The 17,198-nt window shown below is 48.4% G+C and overlaps 1 protein-coding gene across 1 annotated transcript in view; it reads right to left on the minus strand.

Moving 5' to 3' along the window:
- The window catches only part of TTC7A (tetratricopeptide repeat domain 7A), a 135,611-nt gene that overhangs the window by 98,170 nt on the left and 20,243 nt on the right, over window positions 1–17,198 (minus strand). The window contains 1 exon segment of the mRNA XM_063618049.1: window positions 2,576–2,706. Within this exon segment, the coding sequence (XP_063474119.1) occupies window positions 2,576–2,706 (131 nt within the window).

Here is a 17,198-nt window from a genome sequence, read left to right on the forward strand (position 1 = left end):
GTATGGATTCCAGGCTATTTCTACTATATATCAGTTAATTCATTCCACAAACATCTGAGTGCCTGCTATATGCCAGGCACTGTACTGTCCCTCTCAAACAAGCATGGAACGTCAGAACATCCAGAGAATTGAGACCCCCTGGTTCCAGGAAAAGCTGAGGAACAATTACCTCATTAACTGAGCTGTCGCTTAAAAGCCTCAGCTCTAACAGGGTCCTCCAGCCCAACCAGATGGGCCTGCCTTCTGTATACCATTTCCTTTGTCTAATCTGAGGGGAAAAAAAATCAATGAGGCATCCACCTCCTCTTTCAGAATTCAAAGGAGATTTAAGAGAAGGTCTTAGTTCCTCAGAGGTCAGGACTGCGTCTCAGGAGGGACATACAGTATTTCTGAGGATGCACAAAATTCTATGGCCTGCCCTCCCTCAACTTAAGATAACAACTATAGGGCCCCGTTTGTCTGTCCACTGCTACCAGGCACTGATTCCGGCCCTGGACATCATCGTCAGACCTTTGACAGGGACAGTACAGTGCCTGGCATTATAGCTCATCGCCTTAATCCCCTTTTGAAAGTCCAAAACCTAGGCTTCCAGCTGAGCAGCAGACTTTATCTTTTCCATGAAAGTTTCCTCCCAACCACATGCAATGCAAATATGAAAAGCTCCTAAAACACTACTACTGTCTAGCAGTGACCCATTCCCCCTTGGTGGAGGTCAGCTCAACCATGCTGAGTCTCTAAGTGGCCTCTGCCAGAGAACGGGCACTGAAGTCCTATATTTGCTGAGCCCATCGGTCATTTCTCCTTTCCTCCTGGAGTCCAATCAAGCAGACATCTTCTAGAGCAGTGGCTGTCAGCAGAGGGGTGACTTTGCCCTCAGGGGACAGTTGCCAGTAACTGAAGACATTTTTAGTTGTCACAACGAGGGGGATAGTGCTACTGGCATAGTGGGGAGAGGCCAGGGATGCTGCTAAACATCCTATAATATACACGGCAGCCCCCCACCCTCACCAACAACAAAGAATTCTCCAGCCCCAAATGTCAACAGCATTGAGGTTGAGAATCCTGCTCTAGGGGAAATGACCTGGCCTGGGGTGGACTCTTCCAAAATGGCCCATCACAAAAACAGGTACCGGACTGACATTCTGGCATCTGCCAAGGCAGGTGAGGTGCAAGTGTCTCCTGGGCTCTAAGTCTCTCGGCCCATGACCACCTCCTCCTTCAGGGCACCAATCCTAATCTATACTGCTCTAGAACCTTCCATCTAACGTGTTAAATTATCTATTCCACAGAATACCTAAGCATCACCCCCAATATCTTCCCCGTGAGTATTCACAGCCACACTCCCTGGGTTCAGATCCTGCCAGCACCACTTATTAATGAGGTAAACTCTGGGAGGCTAACTCCTCTTCGAATTTGTTTTCTTACTTGTAAAATGGGAATGACAACAGGGCCTATTTCATCCACTCAGTGTGAGGGTTAAATTGTAGAATGAATGTAAAGTGCTTGGAGTTGTGTCTGACACAAAAGCAGGCACCCAAGAAGGGCTAGCGGGATCTCTGTTGAATATAGTTGCCTGTCCCCTTAGCATTGAACCAAGGGCCCCTCATGGCATAGTATTAAGATGTGGAAGGAAAAAGAATAAAATGGAGGCTGGGTGCGGGCCTGTAATCCCAGCACTTTGGGAGGCTGACGCAGGTGGATCACCTGAGGTCAGGAGTTCAAAACCAGCCTGGCCAACATGGTGAAACCCTGTCTCTAGTAAAAATACAAAAATTAGAAGGGCATGGTGGCAGGCGCCTGTAGTCCCAGCTACTCGAGAGGCTGAGGCAGGAGAATCGCTTGAACCCAGAAGGCGGAGGTTGCAGTGAGCTGAGATCATGCCACTGAACTCCAGCCTGGGTAACAGAGCAAGACTCGATCTAAAAAATAACAATAATAAATAAATAAAATACATAAAAATTAAAAATAAAAGTAAAAAAAAAAAACCATAAAAATAAACCAGAGCCTTCCAGAAGGGGAAGGGCTGGGATACTTATCGTAAACACTGCTACCACCTGTACTTGATATCCTGCAGACAGTTAACCCAGACCCACCATAGGGAGTGGGGAGGGAGGGAGATCTGAAAACTGCCAGAGCCCTGCTGACCAGCTCTTTTACCAGCCTCTGAAAGGCTTGGAGAAGGAGTCCCAAGATCCTGCTTCCTCACAGGATCCAGGGAGGAGCTTCTGGGACACCAACAGCAGGGAAGGATGTCCAACTGCAAGACCCAGGCAGACTCCACCCCTGCCAGGGAAAGAATGGTAAGCAAATGATTCAATCTCCTAAAGCTCATCTATTAAACATCCTAGCAGATGGCATGGACTCATTTATCAAACTATTTTCCAGTAAAGAGTCTCATTCTAGTGGAATCAGTATACTATAATGAGTTTTCCAACTATGAAGTAGAGTGTCTTTGGGGGAGAGAGAAGGTGACTTCTTCTAATTAGCACATAGGTGACCTATGGGTTTAGTGGGATCCATAGACATAGGTGCTCAATAGAGAGCAGCTCCTACCATGGTGTTATTTCCAGCTCACCTTCTCCAATTCCTGCAGGAACACCTGAGCGATCCAGGAGGCCCTCTCAAAACAGGTGATCACTTCCTCCTCCCTCTCCGTCAGGCGGAAGCGGGAGGCGATAGAGTTGGGTAGGCGTTCCAGAGAGAGGCCTGCAGGAGGAAGAGGGTGCCTCAGACCTGCCCTGCCCGGGCCCCCTGACTCCAGGCCCTCCCCATGGGCCCAGGGTGGGCTCATCCGAGGGGGCACACACTCTGGTGCAGCCAGGAGGAGGTGGAGGTCTGCAGAGGGCAGGGAGGAAGCTGAAGCGATGGTGGTGTTAGCAGTGGCTGGGAGTAAGCGATGGGACAGCACGTGGGGAATCACACTGCATCATCCCAGCCCAACTCCCTGGGGAAGCCACTCCTGACCCCTCCTCTGTAACTCAGTATCCCCATTTTTCTAAGCAAAAGAGAATGAGGTTTTTAAAAAAAATTTATTTTTTTTCTTTCCTCTTTCCTCCTTTTCCCTAGTTCCCCATTTCCTACTTAGCTCTTTAGAAATGCAGTAACTTTTACCTTCCCTTCACCAGACACTCCCTACACAGCAAGCTTATCCATGTGCTGACTTAGAAGCTCCAGATCCAGAACTTTCCCACCAGGAGACTGCCTCTAGAGACAACAGTCAATTTACATCCTAAAGTGTGACTGAGAGGGAACTCTCTCCCAACTGGAGAGTATCTTGAAGCAATGCTCACTTTACAGCCTAGCTCTGCCCGCGATGGCGCCAGCTCGACCACCTGGTAGGTAAGGCACCAAGGTAAGTCATGCAGACCCTGCACTTGCTCGCTGCCTCCTCTGCATGGCGTTCATGCCAAGTCCCCCTTTAAAAGCCCCTGCTTTTTGCCCGGGAATTGAAGTGGTTATCTTTAAAGGCAGGAGCCTGTATCTTTTCCCCTAAGCTAAGCTTTGGAATAAAGTCACTTTCTTTATTCCAGACCTTGCTCTTGTTAATTGGACTCTGCAAGTGGCGAGTGACTGCACTGCATTTCAGTTGCAATTTTGGTGGCCCCTGTGAGGACTGCAGCACACTTTGGACGACTGAGCCTATCAGCCTGGTTTCACTACCAGGCAAGGCGGGGGCTGCCTGGGAGCGCCAGCTGCTCCTGGCTACTGGACTCCAGGATAGGAATGTTAAGGGGATTGCTCAGCATCTGCCAAAACGTTCTTGTTTTGGGGAAACCTCCCTTTCACCCACTGGCACGACATCTGCTGCCTCCAATGCTTCACTGGTACAAAGAAAGTGACCTCTGAAGAAGCCGGCAACCTTGAAACTGGGTGAGCAAGTTGGACTGTACCCAACTTTTTTCTGTCTCTTCTGGGTGTCCCTGGGACTTCATTCTGTGCAGACTTGGCTACTACTGGCAACATTTGGGCATTTTGAGCATTTACATTTGTGGCACTATAGGGACTCAGCTGCCTGTGAACGTATCTGGAGCTGAGGCAGGGGGTTCAGAACTCCACTCGGTCCCTCAACTGGGGATTTTGTTTGGAAGCAGGCCGTTTGTTTGCGTGAATGTATGACTTTGTGTACAGGCTTATTTCTTTCTTTCCTTAGCTCCCTCCGGATGGAAACAGTTCACCTCAACCGGCAACCTGTGGCAGTCGGACAGATCTGTCCTCCGCCGCACCGGGCACTGAGGCCCTCTCTGATAGGGGATAAATGAGGGTAGCAAGGGTTTCCCTGCACTGTGCGGTGGCTGGAAGGCTCTCAAGCTTCTCTTCTGCCACTCTGCTTTTTCCTCTCTCTTTCCATTCTCTCTCTCATGCCACTCTTGGAAAACCTGGCTGTGCTGCAAAAGCCAGCCAGAAATTCCATACTCTTATCTCCTCTGTAAAACGCGAGGACAAGTTTCTCCCCTTCCCTTCACTTTGCTGTTCCACAAGCCTTATTTTCAGGGGCTCCATTCTGCTCCTGGGCCCTGGAATTAAAGAGGGAATAGGATTGGACATGGGCAACAAGGTCTCTGTCCCCTCAAAGAGCCCCTCGGGGTGCATTTTGGTTAATTGAAAAGCATACAGTTGTGAGCCCATGACTAGGAAAAAGAGGATATTTTACCATAATACTATCTGGACCCAATACCACCTGGGCCACAATGAATTCTGGCCTGAAGATGGGGTTACTTGGTTACATTTCCAGTTGTTAGAAGAAAAACATCCACCCTCCTGGTGCTCACCACTTTCTACACTGTATTTTGGTCATCTCTGGCCAGCTCTTCTCTCCCCACCTAGCTGAAAGCTCCATGGGGGCAAATGTGAACCTTTTTGGACAACCACAACCCTAGCACAGCACCTCACATAGTAGGTGCTCGAGTTATACAGCACTTTACATGCACACTTCCCATGGAACCCAACAGTTCCTCCCTGCAGAAGTTACCCATGCTCAGGTCTCTGCCTGCAGGGGACACCCACTTTCCCATTTATCAGTAATAGCACCTTGCTCTCCTTTTGACCACCTCTCTTGCAGTCTCAGCTGATCATGACAGCCACAGCAATCAGCTAAGTGTGGGCACATGGCCCAATCTGGGCCAATAAAAACCAGTCTCAGAATTGTCACTCTTTGCACTGGGGTTGTTAAGCTGGTACCAGACATCAGCTTAGAAATGTTAGAGAAAACCTGCCTTAAAATGAAGTCTACACAATGTGAACATAAATAACACTATTGAAGTGTATGTTTAAAAATGGTTTAGATCGTAAATTTTATGTTGTATGGGGCTTTTTTACTGCGATTTAAAAAATGTTTTAAATAAAAGCTTCAAGGCCAAAACCAAAAAGCTCAAAAAATAAAAACAACCTGTAAGAAACACAGAAGGGATACAGCATTGTTAGCCTTACTAGAAATTAATGCTGTACAGAAAAACAACTCTATTTGCGTCAGGTTACTTTTTTTTAAGACAGGAAAAATACTGAATAAACTCTTAGTCACGAAAAAAATGAAATCCATGCAGAGAAAAGGTAAGACATGATGGAGAAGGGTGGATTCCTAAAGAGACTGAGTACCTAGATCCAGCTTTGCCTGAAGCTCTACCTGCTGGAACTTTCCAGTGTATGAGCGCCATTAAATAGCTCCCATGTCTCCTCCCTCCCTCCCTGCTTCCTTCCTTCCTTCCTCCCTCCCTCCCTCCCTCCCTAACTGCCTCCCTCCCCTCCTTTCGTTTTTTTTTTTTTGTTTTTTGTTTTGTCACTTGCAGCTAATATAGACCTGACTAGAGAGTGCTGTCCTTCTGAACTATTGGTTCCCAATGGGGAGAATCAATGTCTGTCTCATCTTTGTGCCCACACGGTACTTTAGGTACTTTACATGTAGTAAGTAGAGGCTCAAGATGAACTTACTGAAGGGATGTATAATGGAAGAATCCTCAACTGTTTCCTGCCCTATAAGCCCCAACATCCACCTAATGACCAAGTCCTCAACACTTCAAACCTTCCCTTCCTCTCTTCCTACTACCTTATTTCAGGTTTTATCTCCTGAGTGGATGACTACATCGGCCTTCTAACTGGCCTCCCTGCCTCCAGTCTCACTCTAATCCCCAGGGGGATCCTTCTAAAACTCTCCAGGGGTCCACACTGCTACAGGGTAAGGTCCAACCTCTGGAAGCTCCAAACCAGGCCCTCCTGGTATCAATTCTCCAGCCTCATCTCTCGCCTTACCTGCCATATCCACAACCAACCTCCTGCTCCCAACTGCTAGGTTGTAGGATGCCTTCTTGACTTGCTCAAGTTGTTCCTCCTACCTGGAAAGTATCCATCCCACCAAGTCTACCCAAAATTACTGTTCACATTCTGACCCACTAAATGCCACCTCCTCTACAAAGCCCTTCCCGATATTCCCTGGTATAACCAAACATTCCTCCTTTAAGCCCCAGTCTATACATATTCCTGACTCACCATTTCTTATACTTATTTGTTCATATGTTTCCCCAGACTGTAGGCTCCTTCAAGACATCAACCTAATCGTGTTTACTTTTCTACCACCTGGCACACAGTAGGTACTGGACAAGCATTTGCTGGCTGGATGAAAAAACACAAGCCTGGTCATGTCTGACAAAGTACAAAGTGCTCTGCAAATATAACGTAAGGAATTATTATTGTTTTTCTTAGCCACATTCCCATGAACACAGATTCAGTGACCTTGTCCCTTTGCCAGGCTGGGGTGTGACCAGATCCAAAGTTCGGGTGCCTTGGCCTGAAAGAAAGCCGGCAGAGAACATGAAGGTCCTTGCTCAACACAAAGACCCAGATGCCCAGGTCACTGGCTGTCAACGATTGCCAAATGACTCACAACCAGGACGGGGAAGATCCTTATTCCAGAGGACTAAAGGGGGAAGAGGAACCGAAAAAGAATCAAGGAGGCAGGCCTCGTTGCTCACTGCCAGAGCTGGGCCAGCCCCTGCTCCCCAGACATGCAGCCTATCCACCCTGCAGGAAGGTGGGGCAAACCTATGAACTGTTCAGAGGCCTGGCCCAGGAGACCAACTGCAGGTGGCAGGGCACAGCCAATTCCAGGGGACATAGAGTGGATCTGTTTCAACACAGCTGCCTTGTGGTCCCCAGAGAGATGTGCTGAGGCTGGGCTCCCTCCTGCCACACCTCCAGGTCCAGCACTAGGATGGGTGATGCCAGCTACTGGCAAGTTCAAGCTGCCAGCCCCAAGCCTCCAGAGGGCTGGCCACTGCAAAGCTGTGAATTCAGGAACAATGGTCTGTGGGCCTCCACCTTCCCCATGTGGCATTTGTTCCTTCCACTCCCAGCAGGGGCCTCCCCACCATGCTTCTCCAAGAACCCCAAATCCCATCCTTCTTGAAAGCTCAAAGCAGGCCAGGCGACGTGGCTCACGCCTGTAATCCCAGCACAGTGGGAAGCCCAGGCAGGCGACTGCTTGAGCTTAGGAGTTTGAGACCAGCCTGGGAACATGGTGAAACCCCGTCTCCCCCAAAATAGAAAAAATTAGCCGGGCTTGGTGGCGCACACTTGTGACTCTAGCTACTCAGAAGACAGAGCTGGGAGAATTGCTTGAGCCCGGGAGGCGGAGGCTGCAGTGAGCCAAGATTATGCCACCGCACTCCAGTTCGGTGACAGAACAAGACCCACCTCAATTTAAAGAAAAGCTCAAAGCAAAGCCACCTCTTCTCCGAAACCCTCCCAGGTAGAGTTAAGCCTCCCTGTGTCTAAACCAGTTGAACAGTCTGGTTGCATCTTCTATGTATGTGCCTTTTTCCTGCATTGTCATCATCCTCTCTACCCATTTCCGATTGATCTTTGCACCCCAGTGATGGCCAGGGCCTAGGGTTTAGGAAGCATGCAGATGGATGCGTAGATGAATGAGCGTATTCACGTAGCCAAGTGTACAGCCCAAAGGAGTTCCTCCCTCTCTACTTAAAAAATATTTCCTAGACCGGGCGTGGTGGCTCATGCCTGTAATCCCAGCACTTTGGGAGGCCGAGGTGGGCGGATCACAAGGTCAGACTGAGACCGTCCTGGCCAGCATGGTGAAACCCCGTCTCTACTACAAATACAAAAATTAGCTGGGCATGGTGGCATGTGCCTGTAAATCCCAGCTATTCGGGAGGCTGAGGCAGGAGAATCACTTGAACTAGGGAGTTGGAGGTTGCAGTGAGCTGAGATTGCTCCATAGCACTCAAGTGTGGGTGACAGAGCAAGATTCTGTCTCAAAAAAAAAAATTCTTGGAGAATTCATAAACAAATTGTGGTACAGTTATATAATGGAATACTACTCAGATTTTTTTTTTTTTTTGAGACAGTCTCGCTCGGTCGCCCAGGCTGGGCGATCTCGGCTCACTGCAAGCTCTGCCTCCTGGGTTCATGCCATTCTCCTGCCGCAGCCTCCCGAGTAGCTGGGACTACAGGCACCCGCCACTAAGCTCAGCTAATTTTGTTTTTGTATTTTTAGTAGAGACGGGGTTTCACTGTGTTAGCCAGGATAGTCTCGATCTCCTGACCTCATGATCCACCCGCCTCGGCCTCCCAAAGTGCTGGGATTACAGGCGTGAGCCACCGTGCCCAGCCCAGATTTTTTTTTAAAAAACAAACTCTTATATACACATAACACAAATGAATTACTTAAAAATTACATTGTACAAAAGAAACCAGACATAAAAAAATGCATACTGTATGATTTCATTTATTCAAAAAAGTAAATTAATCTATATCAATAGAAAATAAGGCCAGGAGTGGTGGCCCACGTCTGTAATCCCAGCACTGTGGGAGCTGAGGCAGGGGATCAATTGAGCCCAGAAGTTCGAGACCAGCCTGGGCAACACAGCGAGACTTTATCTCTTAAAAAAAAACACACAAAAACAAAACAGTGGTTGCCTGGGGTGGAGACCAATTAGAAAGGAGCCCAAGGGGACTTTCTGTGGTGATAGAAATGTTCTGTATCTTTATTAGGGTACTGGTCACAAGGATATTTACACTGGCCCAATTCATGAAATTATACAGTTAAGATTTGTACATGTCACTATATGAAAATTTACCTAAAAATAATGGAGATAATGCCTTTTTGAAGGCAGCTGCCATGATTCAGAGAAATAAAAGTTCGAAGTAGAGGGGTACATTCACTGAGGTGGTCATCTGTAAAGCAATGTCCAATATATACAGGGCCAAAAAGTTTCTGGGGCTGGCAGTGGCTTTTCCTAAGCAAGGTCACAGTCCAGTCACGCAGTTCTGCCCATAAAAAGGGGCCGGGAACCTTGTATTTGTGCCCTGGTTGACAAGGTCTATTTTCCTGTCCACAAACATCTGACTGGAAGCCCACCCAGGTACTCCAGGCTTGGGTTTCTTTTCTTTACCCTCTGCCCCGTGAGCGCTTCTGCACAAGCGGCCAGACTGCAGCGCTCAATCCAGGATGAAGGTGGGCTGCCCTGCACCCAGTCCTTGAGGCATCGGAGGGTTGTAATGCAGCCCCGCGGGGCAGGCACTGCCTTGTGATTCCCACCAGCAAGGGCCTTTCTGTGCCAATACCCAGCTCTAGGAGAGGCCCCTTGCAAGAGGAGGACTTGCTTTTTCATTAACTCAGAACTTTTGATTTGGAGCCAAGCTGATCCTGGCACAGCCTCAGGCCCAACACCAGGCTGGTCCCAGTTCCTTCAGTCTGAATGACTCATCACATCCCAGGCAGCCACCCTTCCAAGAAGCCCCACCCTTGGAATCCTGGAGCCTTGGGCCCTGGATGCAGAGGTAGAAAACAGATAACTTCCTCAGCAACAGAACCCCTTCCCTCCCACCTACCCAGCCTGTCAAAGGGCACGGGGACTGCTGCAGCACCCACGGAAGATGAATCCCAGACTTGGGTACCCTGCAGTCAGGGGACGAAGTGAAAAAATGCAATTCATTCAGCTCTCAGGGGGAAACTGAAAGGCCAGGTAGGAAAGAACCCTCACAGATCACTCTGTTAAAATTAGAACATTTAAAAATAGAATTACCATATGATCCAGCAATTCCACTTCCAGGTATATACACAAAAGAATAGAAAGCAGGGTCTCAAAGAGATATTAGTACACTAGCATTTATAGCAGCATTATTTGCAATAGTTAAAATGTAGAAGCAACCCAAGTGTCCATTGATAGATGAACGGATAAACAAAATGTCATCTATACATACATACAGTACAATATTATTCAGCCTTCAGAAGGAAGGAAATTCTGACACATGCTACAATATGGATAAGCCTTGAGGACATTTTACTAAGTGAAATAAGCCAGACACAAAAAGGCAAATACTGTATGATTCCTCTTACATGAGGTACTTGCGTAATCAAATTCATAAAAACAGAAAATAGAAGAGTGGTTGCCAGGGGTTGGGGAGGAGGGAATGGGGCGTTGCTGTTTCATGGGCATAGAATTTTGGTTTCGCAAGGTAGAAGAATCCTGGAGATCAGTTGCACAATAATGCAAATGTTAAAAAGAGTTCAGGAGATTGGTTGCACAACAGTGTCTTAGTACCGAACTATACACGTAAAAGTGGTTAAGATGGTCAATTCTATGGTATGTATATTTAACACATTTTTTTTTCTTTTTTGAGACGGAATCTTGCTGTCACCCAGGCTGGAGCGCAGTGGCACAATCTCAGCTCACTGCAACGTCCACCTCCTGGGTTCAAGCAATTCTCCTGTCTCAGCCTCCTGAGTAGCTGGAATTACAGGCACGCGCCACCATGCCTGGCTAATTTTTATATTTTTAGTAGAGACAGGGTTTCGCCATGTTGGCCAGGCTGGTCTTGAACTCCTGACCTCAGGTGATAAACCCGCCTTGGCCTCCCAAAGTGCTGGGATTATAGGCGTGAGCCACCATGCCTGGCCAACACAATTTTTTAATGAAAAAAAAAAAAAAAAAAAAAAACTTTAAAAAAACAAAAAAACAGGCAATTTGGCTTCTGTATCAAAGTCTCCAAAAAATGTATACTCTATGATTCAGTAATTCTACTTTCTAGGAATTTATCTTGAAAAAAAAAAAAAAAAAAAAAAAAAGCTGAGGGTGGTGACTCACACCTGTAATCCCAGTACTTTGGGAGGGTGAGGTGGGAGGATTGCTTGAGCCCAGGAGTTCAGGACCAGCCCTGGCAACATAGACCCCATCTCCACCACAAAAAAAAAAAAAAAAAAAAGTGATGTATGCAAAATTTAGCTTCAAGGATACCCATTTCAGTATTGTTTATGATGGCAAAAAAAAAAAAAAAAAAAAGATTTAGCATATGGGTCCAATGACGGGACTTCACAAAATTAGGATAGAATGTTACAATGAAATGCTATGAAGTTACTTAGAGTGACATAGAGGTGTACTGAAAAATGACTTATGAAATACTACCTTTTTTAAAAAGCAGATTATAAAACATGACTGTATGAACTTACATTTTAAAAGCACATATAAGCCTATAGGGAAAAAAGACTGGAAAGATATACCTCAAAATGTTCACAGAGTGCTAAGTCTGTTTCCCCAAATACAAAATGGAGTTACTAATAATGCCTAGCTTGTAGTGTAGCCATGATCATTAAATTGGATGAAATATTATAAAGAGTAGAAAGTATGCCGGCTGGGCACAGTGGCTCACACCTGTAATCCCAACACTTTCGGAGGCTGAGGTGGGAGGATAATCTGAGGTTGAGAGTTCGAGACCAGCCTGACCAACATGGAGAAACCCCATCTCTACTAAAAATACAAAATTAGCCAGGCACGGTGGCGCATGCCTGTAATCCCAGCTACTCGGGAGGTGGAGGCAGGAGACTCGCTTGAACCTGGGAGGCGGAGGTTGTGGTGAGCCAAGATCGCGCCATTGCACTCTAGCCTGGGCAACAGAGCGAGACTCCACCTTAAGAAAAATAAAAAGAGTATGCACTTAGAAAATATTTTCAAGTGATACTCACAATAACCTTTTAGGTAGGGGTTTAACCCTTCTGCAGAGTTACAAATAAAAAATCTAGGCGGGACATTGTGGCTCACGCCTGTAATCCCAGTACTTTTGGAGGCTGAGGCGGGCGAATCACTTGAGTTCAGGAGTTCAAGACCAGCCTGGCTAACATGGCGAAACCCCATCTCTACTGAAAATACAAAAAATTAGCCGGGCGTGGTAGTATGAGCCTGTAATTCCAGCTATTCTGGAGGCTGAGGCAGGAGAATCATTTGAAGCCAGGGGGCAGAGGTTGCAGTGAGCCGAGATCGCATCACTGCACTCCAGCCTGGGGGACAGAGCAAGACTGTCTCAAAAAAAAAAAAAAAAAAAAAATGAATCCAGGGAAAACAGATGAATTCCAAGACCCCTCAGCTAAAAGCATCAGTGTTGACTAGCTCCAGGTCTCCGGCTGGATGAGGCCTGATCCCCTAGCAGCCTGCTCCTCCTTCTCCATCTGGAAGCCAGCCTCTCACCTGGGGCCAAGACAGCAGTGCCACAAGGACTGAGCTCCTGTCCATGTGAGGCACACAGCCCACACCCCTTGGAGAGGGAAGCCAAAATCAACAGTGAATTCCTGCCATACCAGGGCTAAAAACACAAAAACCAAGTATGCTATCATATCCTGTCCTGGAAGCAGCGTAGTGTTCTTTCTTTTTAAAAAGTTTTAATCAGCCACACAATTCCAGGTGACAGCAGAATACCTTGGGGTTGCACTGATCAAAAGAGAACAGTAAAAAAAGAAGCCCATCTTCAAGGGGCGGGGAGAAGAGAATCTGCAGATCATAACCCTTCTGGCTGCTGAGGGCATTTCACCTTTTGACTTTGCACAGCAACTTCACAACCTAGCACGTCACTGCAGTGCACAGTTCATGTGCACCAGGGTCAGGGCACCAGGACCTCCCTGGCGCTGGGTGTGAGGTAAAGGAGAACACGAGCTGGCCAGGCTGACGCTGGGGCAGGACCCGTTCTCAAGGGGCCTGCGCTCCACCTATGGAGCCACAGTGAACCCTCAATTAGGCACCAATGACTAAGGTATGCCAGGCTCAAGGCAGAATGAATGGCTGGAGAAATGGGAGTCACCCTCCATGCCATTAGCACACTGAGCTAGTGATAGAGAAATGAAGAGATCCACCGGAGCTTGGGAAGGCTGAACCGGCTAAAGCTGGAGATGTCCAAAGAGCAGGCCCTGAAACATCCTGGATGCCAATCAAAGCCAGGGAATAACCCTCAGAGCTCAGACCAACAAAAAAGTGGGTGATTTGTTACTCTGGATCCACAAAGGTTTCATCCTAGTCTAGGGCCCAGACCCCTCAGCTCCAGACCCTAGAGAAGATTGCCTTAGACAGCATGCTGACTCATAGGTGAGCCTGATTTGAGGGGGAACAGGCTGTGCTGCACCTCATGGTGTGGTGACCTGCAGCCAAAGTTCTAGAAACCCAGTGAAGAGAGACACCCTGAGCTTTACTGTGGGCTGTCCGCTCTGGGCCCTCCCATGGGGCCCACCTGGCCCTCACACTCATTCCCAATCCATCCCACACACACCTCCTCTTAGCTCCAAGAAGTATGATTACACTGCACCTCCAAACAAGCTACCTCCCCTTGTTTCCTCTGGGGCTTCCCTTTGGCATTCCCTTGCTGGGAGGCACCTCTTCCCCTCAACTGTAGGTGATTCATCCTCAAGTTCAGGCTCACCACCCAGCTTGCCTGTGAAGGCCCCACAACTAGCTGGATCTCACCTCCCTCTGCAAGAGTGCTTCAACTGAACAAGCCCGAATGCTGGAGTCAGAGAGAGCGACGTCCACAGCCTGACCCTGCCACTACTGGTGTCTCCTGAGGTGAATCATTTCTGCCTGCGCTCTGGGGCTTGCCTCCATGCCTTTTACCTACTTTCGTAACCGTACCCTGGTTTTCCTTTGAGGAACCATTCCCACATCTCAGTCCACAGGATTCAGGCGGGGGAAATCCCACCCCTGGCACCAGCCCAGTATCCTAGGTGCTGGGCACCACAGTTGGCTCCAGGGTAGGCATGAGACCAAGCAAGGTCCATGAGAAGCTTCCCCAGGCACTCTCTCCTTCTGAGGTTGTGGGTGCCATGCTGTAAGAACCATGTACTCCTGGAGCTGCTGAGGAAGACCTCAACTGATCTCAATAGCTGAGCCCCCCAGATTCAGCTATGCCTGATGCCATGCTGCTCCAACAACTTTCTAGTACAAGGGGCCATAAATATCCAGTCCCTCCTCCTTTTTGTTGCTACTTTCCAACTACTTGGAATTGCACATTTGTCATTACAACCATAAGTCTGGTTATGCAGAAACTGATCCCCAGAGGCATGGTGTCCGAGGGGACAATTCCTGAAATACAGGGTTGGCTGGGCTGAGGTCAGGTGGGGCAGTGAGGACTTTGCCATCTCCAAGCTAAGAAATTGGAATTCCAGATACACAGCAGCAGCACTACCGGCTGGAATGCAGCCTATTTTGTCTTGAGGTGAGACCTTGGGCATGTGGTGGAACACTTCAGGATACTGGCCTATGCCGGATGCTTCTTGGGGCCCATGCTAAGTCCTATAAAAAAAAGCCTTACAAGCATCACTCCTGGCAGCCCCTCTGAATAAGAAAGCTTTGCCTGTATAAAACAACGCAAGACAGCTGAGAGTGAAGTCAGGTAACTGGAGTTGAAAATTCTCTGTGTTTGCTGAAGGCAGTACCAGAGGAGACAAGGGAACCAGACTCTATTAGGAGACAAGGCTGGAAAGGCCTGAATCCCTCCCCATGCAAACCTCACATGGACCCCCTAATGCAGCTCTCACTGCACTGCCAGAGAGCCAGGGGTGGGTGCCTGAGAGGAGCCCTGAGGCCTGCTGCTGAGGGACAGACCCTTGAGCCCTGGATCTAGATCCATGGACTTGAAGTCAACACAATCTTTATCTCTAGGTTCTCACCCATGAAGATGATGCAATGCCAATTGCCCAAAGGCTTATTAATACAGAGTTTTAAGGAGCTGTAGAGGCAGACAGACCCCAAACCTGGCAAACAAGCCCTTGTACTGTTCAACCTATCAGGTAGGCTCAAGTGTTCCACTCCCATCAGGGGCTGGGCTGCCCAGAAGCAAAGCCCAGAGGGGACTCTTCACAAATGGCTTTTTCTGGTGACCAAAAGGCCAAGAGTCAAGGCAGAGCTTCCCATGGGACAGAACTAGAGACAGCCATATGGCCGAGACACCACGGCCAGGCAGGAAGTCTGCCATACTGCCCCAGCAAGCCATGGCAGGAGCAGCACACCAGCCACTCTGGGGTCTTCCAAACAGCTGCTTCTCCTGGAGCTGCATCCCTCCAGGAGCATGCTTTGCTCACCCGCCTGCCACTCCCTCAAAGGAAGTGACCCTAACTTGGCATCCTCTGCAGGTGTTTGCTGAATCAACTGCTGACAAATTTTACCTCCTCCTGTGGAAGGTGGGCCAGGAGCCTTGGGGGATACAACTGCAAGAGGTCAGACACTCAGTGGAGGAACATACTGACCCCTAACTGGGTAGAATGGACGTGCATACTGAGGTGAGGTCCAAGTGAGCTGGGAGGAGGGAGACGATGCTGCAGGCTGAACAACCAAGGGAAGCTCCCGACACAGGAAGCACCGAACTGTGTCGGAGGAGAATGTAAGGACAGAGCTATGTGCAGAGTGAAGAAAAAAGGCAAGGACAATGTCCCAAGAAGAAGTGAAGGGAAGAACTTCACAGATTATATTGGACACCAGGAGCAGACCTCATTAGGCTGACAGGTGGGGCTTCAGGAAAGGAGAGAGGGAGACTGGTTGAGGGTACAAAAGAAATGACCACCTGTACTCAAGAGGCTTGGAATTTAGTGGAAGACAGGGCTCACAGCCATGAGCACATGGAGTCAAATGCAGAGAGTACTGCCAAGGGAGTGGGAAGCACTGCAGACAGGCCATCCTAGAAGGGCCTTGAAACCAAAGCATTCTAGATTATTTTTGTTTTTTTGAGACGGAGTCTTGTTCTGTCACCCAGGCTGGAGTGCCATGGTGTGATCTAGGCTCACTGCAACCTCTGCCTCCCAGGTTCAAGTGATTCTCCTGTCCCAGCCTCCCGAGTAGCTGGGATTACAGGTGCATGCCACCACGACTAGCTAATTTTTTGTCTTTCTTTTTTTTAGTAGAGACAGGATTTCACCATGTTGGCCTGGCTGGTCTCAAACTCCTAACCTCAAGTCATCTGCCCACCTCAGCTTCCCAAAGTGCTGAGATTACAGGCATGAGCCACTGCACCCAGCCTAGATTATTTTTTATTATATTTATTTATTCATTCATTCATTCATTTATTTATTTATTTGAGATGGAGTCTTGCTCTGTCGCCCAGGCTGGAGTGCAGTGGTGTGATCTCATTCATTCATTCATTCATTCATTTATTTATTTATTTGAGATGGAGTTTTGCTCTGTCGCCCAGGCTGGAGTGCAGTGGTGTGATCTCAGCTCACTGCAAGCTCTGCCTCCCGGGTTCACGCCATTCTCCTGCCGCAGCCTCCCGAGTAGCTGGGACTACAGGGACCCGCCACCACACCTAGCTAATTTTTTGTATTTTTAGTAGAGATGGGGTTTCACCTGTATTAGCCAGGATGGTCTTGATCTCCTGACCTCGTGATCCACCTGCCTCGGCCTCCCAATGTGCTAGGATTACAGGTGTGAGCCACTGCGCCCGGCCTGATTATTTTTAATACAGAGTAAATGGATGATCTTCCCTCTTTACCAAACAAACAAGAATGGTAATGGAGCTGTTTCATCTGAATATATATCTGTCACCTGCACCTGGAATCGGCCGGGAACATTTCCTTTCCAGGGCCTTCCCCTGATCTGACATGGTTGGTCAGGGGTCAGTGGGCTGGCAGAAGTTACAAGGGGGCCATGGCAGGGCCTGGGGAATAGGGTAGGAGAGGAGCGGGCTTCCACTCTAGGCCAAGATGACAGATGTTAGGTGAAATATAAAAGCAAATTTTCTGAACAACTCATCCACAAATACCCACAAACAGCCCTGGGAAAGCAAATGCCAAGAAAATGGCTGCAGGGCTTCGCCAGGGCTGTAGCCCCTACTCAAGCCAGGGCTGAAGGAGGCCCAGAGAGGAGAAAGTCCTCATCTGTCTGACCCATCTTGGAGGCAACTGTAATCTGCCTCCCAGCACCCTCTGGTGGGCTCCTCTG

Source organism: Symphalangus syndactylus, chromosome 14, assembly GCF_028878055.3.
Source record: "Symphalangus syndactylus isolate Jambi chromosome 14, NHGRI_mSymSyn1-v2.1_pri, whole genome shotgun sequence".
Lineage (NCBI taxonomy): Eukaryota > Metazoa > Chordata > Mammalia > Primates > Hylobatidae > Symphalangus > Symphalangus syndactylus.